Below are 11,422 nucleotides of genomic sequence, written 5' to 3'. Positions count from 1 at the left end.
CACCATCTACAGAGAGTTGGTTTTGCTTATCAACCTTTCAGGGTGTTTTCATCAATTTTGATCTGCCTGTTGGAAATTTATAGCGATGATGCCCTCTAGGGAGTGACTTGTTTTTCCTACCCCTGATTCAGCTTGACTTGTGAATTTTAAGTGCATATGCATATATAACTGTGTGTCTGTATTTATACAGATACTGCCTGTGCACGTTTTGCAGTAATTCTCCTTGGATGCTCTTGCTTTCTCCTGCAGTCAATTTTTTTGAATGACATGGAACTGATAATGAATGTGGTTTCAGTACCGAATGATCGGGCTGGCTTGTCTCATTCCACCTCTCCTGGTTTTGAGCAAGAATGTGAAGACTTGCTGTGCCTATTTTAGATTCCATCATGAAAGGAATAATTGAGATTGAGATTCTTAGTCACTCAATGCAGAAGGTCAGGGAATTAATGCTGTGTTACGTCCAGACCATTCATTTACTGTGCCTCCTTTTTTTTTCCCTTAACTGTCTGTAGGGGAAAACAAATGTGCCACAGAGAAGGTAACGCATCTTCAATGCTGCGCACATCCCCAGCCTCTGATAATACACACTGTTTATCTTTATTTTGGGGGTGTTCCAGGGCAGTTTTATCATCATAATTGATTAGTGGCGACAGGGAAAAAAAATCCTGAAGTAACAGGAAGAAATGATTCCAGTGAATCCATTGACTCAGTTGTAGCATTGATCTACTTCTGGGAATTATTTATAGGAGAAGATTCATAGTTAATAATATTAGTCTGGACTTCGGGAACAGTTTATCAGAGGATCTTAAGGGCCTTTGTTTACAATTAATCAGGTAGAAGAATAAGGTAGACAGCCTCATTTTGGTAGAGGGAAGGAAATGGGATTACTGGCATAACTCGCCACGAGTATTTGTGGCTCAAAAAGTGCGTCTCCCCACAGTGCAACACCGGCAAGAGGTGGTGGCATTGCCCGGGCTCTTAGGTGCTTTCTTGGACCGGGACCATAGAAGCAGCACAAGGATGTCCTGCTGCTGCCTGTTGCTTGCAACCGGGGCACGGTGCTGGCTGAATGCTGGCGTCGTCGCTGGAGCCCCCGTCCTGCTGCTGCTCTTGGCCTCTGCCCCAGCACGGCCACGTACGGCAGAGCAAAGCGAGCGCAAGTCTGCTGGAAGCTGCTGCCAAACTGTCCAATAGCGAGAGGCAATGCAAGGGATAACGCAGGTTGCTCAAATATTTCTAAGCACGGAAATGGGTGCCTGGATTTCCAGTTTCTATCAACGGACACAGTTAAGGAAAGGTCCTTGAAAAAATCCGCACTAAACCCCTCCTTAAGATGAAGTAAAGGTGTCTGTGAGACGGTCACCTGAGCCAGGTCAAGCAGGGAGGGCTGCACAGGGACAAAACAAAACCCCTTCTTCCCATTTTGTTTTTGGTTCTAACTTAACTGATCTGTATCCTGCAATCTTACCCGCAGGAGAAATGACACATCTGAAAAAAGCAGGAGGATTTGTTTAAAGTGGTCTGGTTGGGTTTTTTGGTGTGTGTGTATATATATAGAATTGCCTGGAAGTAGTAAATAGAATTAGACACTCTAGTTCTGAAAAACAAAATTCTCAGGGCTGACTGTTGATTTCAAAGCTGATGAAAACAAAGCAGGCTTTGAAATCTTTCCTCACAGAACTCCCCCCCCCCCATCATCTAAAAGATGGGCCTGATAATATTTGGGTTTTATTCTTCTTTTGAAACAGTTGAAAAATGCTGTTTTCTCAATTAAGATGAAAATACCGATGTTTTTAATAAGGTCAGTGTAAAGTCTTCATTAGCAAGATGCTGAAATAACTCCATGCAGATCTGGAACTTCCACCGGGAAAAACTTCAGTGTCTACCCAAAAAGTCTAGAGCCACCTTTGCACTAGGTGTGAACTGGTATTGCTTTCCTAAAATTGCTGGTTCTGGGATAACCTATTTCAGTTTAGGGACTGGCCACCATGTTTTTAAATAACTCCTGTATGCACAACCAAACTCAAGTGGCTTCTGCTAGTTTTTTCCTGGCAAGTTGCTGGAGAAGGGGCAGCGCCCGGTCTCGGGTACCTGCAAATCTTGCGGACGGGCAGCGTTTGGGTGTTGTGTTTTGAGGTTTTGTTTCATGTGATTCAGCAGCTGGTAACAAAAAGGACTGGTGACCTGGGAAGATGTGTAGAGCTCACCGCTAGGAAATGCTGGTGGATATTAAAGGATGGACAGCCTAAAGAAAACCACAATAAAAAATATCTAACCCGCTAGGTCTGCACTCTGTTGAAATTTTGCCTACGAGTATCACAACAAAGCCGCTGGGTGCTGTGCATTTGAAAGCCTGTCCTCCGTTACAAACACCGGGGACATGTAGAAAGCCTTCTCCCAGCTCTTTGGAGATGTGGCCCGCCTCTGGCTAACCCACCCTGACCCCCATGACCAGTCTGAAACCATGGCCCCCAAAGACATTGCTTCCTTCCTCTGTGCCTTATCTTCTCCGAGACAGGGTTGGCAAAGCTTATCTCCCAGTGTTTCTGTAGCTCGCTGTAGACACTGGGGGTAAAGCCAAAGGCAGAGATGCATCAACAAGATCAATTGGTTGCAATGACATATTCTGCATTTTAAATGATCTTTGATTTCCTGGCAGCTCCCCAGTGTATTGCCCCTCCATAATGCTGTCTAAATAATGTTTGTCAGGTGAAGCCACGTCTGGGTAACAGGCAGGCCAGTCCGCAGCGCACTGTTAGTCATCGGTGATTTCCGAAACCCACCGGCCGATCAATCTCAAGAACTTACTAAATGATAGATGGAATATAATATAGGTCATTATTTCTTCCCTATGCATGAAAATGAATTATTCAGTAAAGATTTAGATCCTTTTTATTATGGCACTGAATTTATAGAGCATACAAAACATAAATGCAGATTTCTCCTGCACCAGATAGATGAACTCATTCTCCAGGCAGAGTGAGTTAGATGCAGCCATTCAGCATCACTGCACGGCATAGACAAGATGTCCAAACGGTTAGGGCACATGACTGTGACGTGGGCGATTCGGACCTACACCTAGCTCAGCTGCCAGCTTCCCTACTTGGCACAGTATTTTCAAAAGCCCCTAGCTGGTTTAGGAGCCCAAGATCTATTTATTTCGGAAGTCAGGCTCTCAGGACCCATGCATCTTCAACGAGATTTGGAGCCACATGTTACTTAGACCTTATAAATGTTTATCTTAACAAACCCAGCATCTCAGTCTCTGATCTGTGAAACAGAGTTGCCATATATCGAAAGGAAATCAGTAAGGCTAAAACCTGTTAATGAGAAGTAGGTGCTATATGAGTACATGGACAGATGTGGTCTTCCTGAATTCTGTCTACAGAGCTACTGTCTAGAATTTGGGTTGGTCTGTATCAATAGCGGTAGCCTTCCTTGTTTTTTGAATAAATGCTCCCATTTTTAATTGTACAGCTAGGGAGAATGTTACCACTGACCAGCAGTTACAGATGTCAGCTTTGCAGTTCTTAGCTACTTCTGAAAGTCTGCTGGGAGTTCAGCTTTTTAGCGTGAACACTAGAGCTCAGAGAGGAGGAGAGCAAAGGGCAAGCCTGCAAATTCTCCCTGGTTTGGAGAAAAGGCTGGGGACTGGGGCTGGAACAGCACCTTTGGAGATGGGTGCTGCCTGCTACAAGGAGCAAGACAGCAGGTCCTGGTTTGTCACCCGTGGGCTTCAGGCGCTGAATGCACCCCCAGAGCATCCCTGGTGAAGTAGTTATGGCTTTTGTTCGCTGGAACATGGGGCAGTGAAGTGGTCAGTCCCTTTTTTAGGGCTATGCTGACAGCGGAGGGTTTGGGGACAGAAACACGGCAGTGCTGACCCCTCTTCTGAGCCTTTCCCCTCTCTCTACGTCTGCATCCAGGGCAGCAAAGCGGGGTGCCTGGATCCTCTGTACTCAGACCAGACAGCAGGGAAACTTGTTTCCTCTGGACATAGCCCAAACATTTTGCTAATTTTACTAACTCCCCGGGCCAAATTCTGCCCTAGGTAATGTTAGAATAATTTGCTTCTCAGAAAGCTGGGGCATAATTACCTGTCATGGGTGCGTGCTGACTGGGATGTAAGTGGAGGTGGCAGGTAGCGTAAATGGGCTCACTGTTTTTTGGTGACATTACAGAGGATCGCAGGCGGCTGGACTGGGTGTGCTCTGCAGATGCAATTGAGCAGCGGTTTGCATTGGGCTGTTTTCTAACGCTGCAGTGTCTACCGCTTCCCTTGGGCACACCATTCTCGGGGAGCGGGCTCTGCTCTGGGGGCAGCAGAACTGCTTTCTGGGCACACGGAGAGGTGTGAGGGGAGCCTCAAAGAGAGGGAAAAGCCCTGCACCTGCTTTCCTGGCTGCACTGTTCTGGGCTTTCTCAAAATCAGTCATTAGTGGGATTTTCCTCCTGCAAGCGCCATCAAGTGATGGCCAAAATGCCTGGAGTAAGAACCCGGCGGGTTTCCAGCTTAATGTACATACATTAACTGCTCAGGTTTGTAAACCTCACTGAGGGCAAAAACAAACACAGTAATGGAAGGCTGGCTGAAAATGAGCTGAATTTGTAAATCTCAGCAGCATGTGCAGGAGAAATAGCAAAAATGACTGAATAGATTGAAAGTGGTCACCTGCCTGAACCCGGCCACAGCTCTGGGAAAGGCGGAAAAGAGAAAGTACTGATAAAGTCTTTCAAAAGCCATTTGACCTGTAGTTTTCACTGATGTAAGGGATAACGGTGGAGATTTCGTTGTAATATATAGAAATCCAAATTTTTTTTCCTGAGCTGTAATCAGCTCCACTGAAGTTCCCTCTGTCCATCAGCAAAATCTGTCTTGTGCTTGTTCTTTCTGGAACCCCTTTAAAATTCTGCACCGCGGTCAGAGAGATTAAAGGGGTAATATAACCCCAGGAACCACGCTCCTGATGAGTAATTTCCCGGTGATTATTACGAGAAATAGCTAAGATCTAAAGGAGGCTCAGAGGGGGGAGAAAAAACCGGTTCTTTAATCCCCCCCATCCATTTACTTTGCGCACTGGTGCCGCTCGCCCCGCTGGGGCAGGGCCAGGTCAGCTCCTGTCCCAGCCGGAGCAGCCGGGGTCCTCCCTGCCCGGCCGGCCCCTGCCCGCTGGTGGAGCCCCTCTGACGAGGAGCAGAGAGACCCGTGTGGGTGCCTGCCTGAACCAGAATTCAGCACTTCATGACAAAACAACTCCCAGTAAAGGGAGTTCTATCAGATTTTACAGTGGTTGGCATCAAAACATGAAGACGACTGTTTCTCTGGTAGGCCTGACCTACCAGACCTGTGCACGTCCTCTAATTTACTCCTTGTTCATTAGTCACTGCTGGAAAGTATATTTACACACTGCCCCCACCCCCAATAAAAAAAAATTATAATCCTTGGCAACCCCAAAATAGCCGAGCCACGGCTGCCAAGCCGGGAGGGCTTCAGTTAGGAAGCACTCTGTCTCGGGCGAGCTGAGGTACTCAAAATCAGTGGATGTTTCTGAAAATGTAGGGCAACGTAGCTCAGTCCCGTTGGGCGGGCAGCCTGCGCTCCCGCTCAGCACTTCTTAATTTAGGTGAAACTGATTGCTTTCACCTTATATAATTACAACGATACTTGGCAGCCCCATCGCCGCTTCTGTCTGACGCTGCAAAGTGCTGTTCAAACACCGAGTGTAGAATGTAGGAGCTGAGGGTAAACGCTGTCGCTCGCTCTGGGCAGTGCCCTCCCGGGGCCGAAGGCTGCAGCGGTGCTGCCGGAGCCCCGGGACGCGGGGGCCCCGGGATGCAGGAGCCCCGGGACGCGGGGGCAGCAGGCACCAGCCGCTCTCTTTGAGCGGCCCTAGAAAGTTGTCGGTTAAACCCAGGAGCGTTTGCAGGGTCCGGGCTGCGCGCGGCGCCCAGGCGAAGGGCAGAGCGGGTGCTGGTGCCCAGGCTGGGTGAGGGGATAAACGACACGTCGCGGCAACGCCCGAGGTGTTCGCTACCCCTAAAACACGCATTCGTTTCCTTTGCCGGACACCCACCTTCGCTTTCCAACAGACCCTGAAACTATTTATTTGGCATCAGTTTGGCTGTGCCGAGGGGGAAGCAGGGCAGGGGTGACGGCGGGGAAGTCCACGTCCCGCGCCGCCTTCACCGCAAGAGACACCCCCCACGCACGTCGGGGGTCTGCCTCGGCATTGCGGACCGGCCCACGGAGACGCGTGGACGCCCAGCGCAGGCCTGCGGGGGCTAGCGCAGCCCTTATCAGAGCGGTGCGTTATCAGCCGGAGGCTCCCGCTGACGCCGGGGGTGCTCGGCGCTGCCCGCCCGTGGGTGCTCGCTGCCGTGGGGGACGCGCGCCCGCGCGCGCGCGCGCCCGCGCGGCGGTGACGTCGCGGCAGGGCCACGCGACGGCGGCGGGCCCCGCCCCGTGGCGCGGGGGCGGGAGGGAGGGAGGGAGGGAGGGAAGGGAGGGGGGCGGCGCGGGATGGAGGGAGGAGAGGATGGTGGCGGGGGGAGGGAGGGACGGCGCGGCGCTGAGCTAAGCCGATCCCACGTGTGACGGATCTGGCTGCTTCCCCAGCGCCTCTCCAGTGAGATCCTCCGGTAGCGGAGGGAGGAGGAGGGGGGAAGGGAAGGGGAAAAGCAACCGGAGCGAACCGAGCCGTAGCCGGGCCGGGGGGGGCGGGTCGGGCGGGCGGGGGGGGTCCTCTCAGGGGCTCTCGCTCGGCGCGGCGCGGATCGCTGCGGGCTCCGCGCGGCCATGGAGGCGGACGGGAGCCAGGCTACCTCGGGGAGCCCCGGCGAGGCGCAGCACGACCCCGGGTAAGTCGGCGGGCGGCGGGGCGCGGAGCGGAGCGGCGAGGAGCGGGGCGGGGGGGGGCCGGCCGACCGGCCGGCCCCCCCCCGCCCCGCTCCTCGCCGCTCCGCTCCGCGCCCCTCCGCGCCGCCGTGAGGTGCCCCGTCAAAATGGCCGATCCCGCACCGGCGTTCAACTCCGCTCTCTTCTCTCCCTCCAGCAAGATGTTCATCGGCGGCCTCAGCTGGCAAACCTCACCAGGTAAGGACCGCCGCCCCCCCCCACCCCTCCCCGTCGCGGCTCCCCCCCCCACGCGTCCCGCCCCGCGTGGGCCGCGTCCCGCCGCGCCGGGGCCTGCCCGCGCCGCCCCCCCCCCCCCCCCTTCCCTCCTCTGCCTCTCTGCTTCTCTCTCTCTCCGCAGACAGCCTTAGAGACTATTTTAGCAAATTCGGAGAAATTAGAGAGTGTATGGTCATGCGGGACCCCACCACCAAGCGCTCCAGGTAAAACCGCCGCCCACCCGAGTCGGGTTGACAAACTTCGCGAGTTGCCGCCGGGGCGGGTGAACACCCCCCCCCCCCCCCCCGCCCCTGGCCCCGCACACCCCCCCACCCTTCCCCTCCCCATCCCATCCCACGCGTGGCCGGTGAGGCTCTTCGGGAGGTTTCTCCGCGCTCCCTGCGCCGCATCCGTCCAGCCGGGAGGAGGAAACAAAGCGGCCGGTGGAGGCGGAGAGGTGCAGGGGCGGCCGGGTCGGGGCTGTCCGCCCGCCTGCCCGCCCTCCCTCCCTCCTTCCCTCGGAACCGGAGGCTTTGGGGAAGGGAAGGGGGGAGGAAACAGCGATTTATTTTTATGACTTCTCTCCTTGTCTCTAGTTCTCATCATTCCCCCCCCCCCCCCGCCCCATCCCCTCGCTCTTTGTCTCTCGCAGAGGCTTCGGGTTCGTTACGTTCGCGGATCCGGCGAGTGTAGACAAAGTCCTGGCTCAGCCCCACCACGAGCTGGACTCCAAGACGGTAGGTCGTGCGTGGGGCTGCCCGGCTGCCCTTCGTCTGCTGCGGCGGTGACAGGCGACGTTCCAGGGACCGTGCCCTCGCCCCGCGCTTGGCCGCGGCTGCGACTTCGGCCGGTTTTTTGCGGGGCGGTGTCAAGCTGTCATTGAACCGGGACTTCACATGGTTGTTTTTTTCCTTTTTTCCTAGAGTCTGCCTTTAACTTACGAAAAGCGGTAACTTTCTTTTTTTAAATCCGAATTTACCCATACCGACCGATGGCTCCTCCCCCAGCCTTGTATTTTGTTGAGCGGTGACATTGAAAAAATTGTAGAGTAAAATCCAACTTTTTTTGGTGTTCCGCTGCGGAATGCTTTCTGCAGGGAACTTTCTACTTCTTTTGATTGATTATTTATTTATTGGTGCGCGCGTTTCAAGGTGGGAGTGACTTACTGTCAAATCGTAAAAGCTGCTTCCAGTGTCATTTCCCAAAGTCATTTTTTGGTGAGATCCCCCTCACCTGTGATGTCAGGGCCCTTATGAAACGTACGCATTAATTTATGGAAAGCTATGCTAGAGCTTGAGAGTAGATGTGGCAGAGAAGCACAAGTCCTAATCTGTTGTTTCTCCAGGGCTTTTTGCTACGCTCAGCCTCCAGTGGATAACATAAGGAAAATGCTCATGAGATTCAGCTGATCTATTTTTTTTTTTTTTAATAAACATCACATTTACTTTTTTTTTTTTTTTTTAATAAATCCCCCCACATGTAAGTTTGCCCCTTGACCTGGTACAGCTTTTTCAGTATTGGGTCAAACAAAAGGTATCAAGCGTGTGTAGCTTCAGGCCTTGTTTTTCTCCCGGGGATCAAGGCCATGCAAAAGGGTGAAGTTTTCGTGCCTCTTACTTTGTTGCAATTTTAAGCCTCAGCAAACCTGGAAGGGGAGGGGGGGGAAGGACACTGGTAGAGGTCATTACTGCTGTGGTACTGATCGGTCTGAAGGGGGTCGTGTTTTGGGAAGGGAAGGTTCGTGTTGGTTTAACTGTCTGGCAGAGAGCTTCTGCTGGATGTACTGAATGTGTTCATTGCTGTAACTGTCCTTTATAGTATGTATTCTGGATCTTAAAGGCTTTATTTTAACGTGACATGGTGTTAGGAGGAATCCTGTCTCGGTGCTGGAACATCTTGTGTGTGCCTGTGTGTATGAGATTATAGTTAAATGAAGGATAGAAGAAGCAGGGAGCAAACATGAGTGTATGGGTTGTTTTTTGTTTTGTTTTTTAAAAAATGTAATTTATATGAAAACAAAAAGCCCAAAGCTCTCGTAGAAGCAGGTGGAATCTAGTGTTTTAATTCGACCTACAAATTCTGTTGGGCTTGTCTGAACACGTAGTCCATGCTTTCACATGCCTTAATAATTTGATTTTAGGTTTAATCAGATATGGTAAGATAACTGATTCAACTGTGCTCCTGAGATTAAACTCACCAGACTTTTCATGTACAGCTATATTCTCTATGTGTTTTTAAAGATAAATTTAGATAAGAAGAACAAAGGCAAACAGTGTCTTGAACGAGGGTTTAAAAAAAATAAATCATGGGAGGACACCCTGTCATATTTCTGACTATAATTAGGTCCTCCCCCAGCTTTTTTCCTGTATCACAGTCTAGTCCTTGCAATGTATTAATTTGCTCTTCTCTGGGGGAGGGGTGAAAAGCTTGACCCGGACAAATTTGCCTCAATTTTGATTGTGTGATAATGACTGAATCAATCTAAACAAGAAATCGACCTTAGAATCAGCAACGCAGCTTAAAAGTAAAACATAAAACTAGCCAGGTTCCCTTTCAGCCGTTTATTTGTAGACATATTATAGTAACTGTTCTTTAGTATAACATAGCATTTGACTCTGTTTCAACGTTCAGCACAGGAGGCAGATCGGTTGGGTATTGGCATGGAAACGTCGCTCTTGTTTACAGTTACGTTAAAAGCTTTGTTTAGGTAATGGCCATTCATATCAGAAATAGTATTATAGTCATTTCCTAGAGGACTTGTAGATACAGTAAGTAGAATTGTACCTAACTAACTAATTTTTTTTTGGTAGAAGTTTTTTTTTTGTTTGTTTGTTGTTTAAATAGTTGACAGGGATATGCAAAAGGTATGGATTTGCCATGTTGATTACTAGTGTTCATCTTCAAATGCTGATGGTGTTTATCCAAAAGGTTTTGTGAAGGAAAATGCAGTTATTTAAGAAGGGCTGTCGCTGTGGTGCAAAGAACTCCATGCTCTTTGAACTGACCTTCAAAAATGAATGTGTTGCTTTAGAGTTTTTAATGGCTCTTCCAACTTTTTACCAGTGGGACTTTGCAGCGATGTCCTTCTGGTGGGACTGGTGCTCTTTGTTGAGAAAACTTTCACTTCTGAAGCAAATGTAGAAATGTGCATATCTGCCTCTACCTTTGGGTATTGCTGTGGAAAATCCGTACCTGTTGTATTTCCCCAGTAGACAAATGCCTAGTCAGTGCTGAATATATTTGTAGATAATGTTAATCTCTATGAAAAGGTTAGCTTTCTAGATAAAGAATTTTACTTTTTATGCTTTTTGAACAATAAAGTGGCATGTAATCGCTCATTTCTCAGGTATGTCCTAAAAAAGATACTACATTTGTATCTGATGTAGACAAATCAGTTTATCAGTCGCACATCAAATGTTTGTGTTATTTCCAATTTTGACAAATTAATTGAGTAAAACTGCTTTTTAGGAGAGGCCCGTGTTTTTTTAATCAGTGACAGGAATATTTATCACCACAGGAATAACAATACCAAATGGAAACATCTCCTTTCCCTAATCAGGGTTAGCTTGAGGGAGGGAAAAACCCAACAAAAACCAAACCCAGGCTGTTAAAGAAAGCCTCTACTTCTAAATGTGCCTTAACACGATCAGGATTAGTTTCGTCAGTTTGTTATGTAGTCAAAGACCACACTGAAAGCAGTCGCAAGTTGCACAGTTAAGGTAGGATTTAGTCCTTTAAAAAAAATCCTTTTCCAGACTCTCTATTTAGAATGTGTCTGTGTGCAGATGCTGCGAAAAAACAGAGGTGAAATCAGCAGCGCGTAGACATTTTATTGGAATCATTTTTAAAGATGACAATTTAAGATGGGCAGTTGTTTAAAAGGTACGATTTTTTTTATTTACATCCAGCCATGCATCTGCGGTGGTGTCATTTTGTTGTTAAGTGATTTTTTTGAATGGTAGAGAAGAGTCGCTTTTTAAAGATGACCCATGTGGAAGTTGTTTTTAAAATTGCAGAATTAGCATTTTGGAATTGCAGAGTGGACACGCTTTCTATTTTATGCAGTGCAATGGGAGTCAATGCTGCATCTTAAAACAAGGGAGCATGGGGTAAAACACTTTTTTTTTTTTTTTCTTTTCCTTTTTTTCTCTGTGGTAGCGTGCTTCATTCAAGAATACTTTAGGTAACTCCTTCATGGAAAATCTTTTTTAAGAACTTGGTTTCTTCTGGTTTAAAATGCCTGTATGTTTCGTTTGTGCCTTGCTCTCCCCTCTTACCCCCCCTTCCCATAAATGCCCCTTTGTAGTCTTT

The 11,422-nt window shown here is 49.1% G+C and overlaps 1 protein-coding gene across 15 annotated transcripts in view; it reads left to right on the top strand.

The window, feature by feature from the left end:
• The first annotated feature begins 6,769 nt into the window (after positions 1 to 6,769).
• The window catches only part of MSI2 (musashi RNA binding protein 2), a 266,353-nt gene continuing 261,700 nt past the window's right edge, over positions 6,770 to 11,422 (top strand). For all 15 annotated transcript variants that reach the window (XM_076354542.1, XM_076354531.1, XM_076354540.1 and 12 more), the window contains exons 1-4: positions 6,770 to 6,858; positions 7,053 to 7,093; positions 7,254 to 7,335; positions 7,764 to 7,848. In XM_076354542.1, the coding sequence (XP_076210657.1) occupies positions 6,797 to 6,858; positions 7,053 to 7,093; positions 7,254 to 7,335; positions 7,764 to 7,848 (270 nt within the window). In that variant the 5' untranslated portion in view covers positions 6,770 to 6,796. The remainder of the gene's footprint in view (positions 6,859 to 7,052; positions 7,094 to 7,253; positions 7,336 to 7,763; positions 7,849 to 11,422) is intronic.

Source organism: Aptenodytes patagonicus, chromosome 17 (genome assembly GCF_965638725.1).
Source record: "Aptenodytes patagonicus chromosome 17, bAptPat1.pri.cur, whole genome shotgun sequence".
NCBI classification, from domain to species: domain Eukaryota; kingdom Metazoa; phylum Chordata; class Aves; order Sphenisciformes; family Spheniscidae; genus Aptenodytes; species Aptenodytes patagonicus.
The sequence above is the reverse complement of the archived record's forward strand: the minus strand, read 5'-3'. Positions and strand labels throughout refer to the sequence as shown.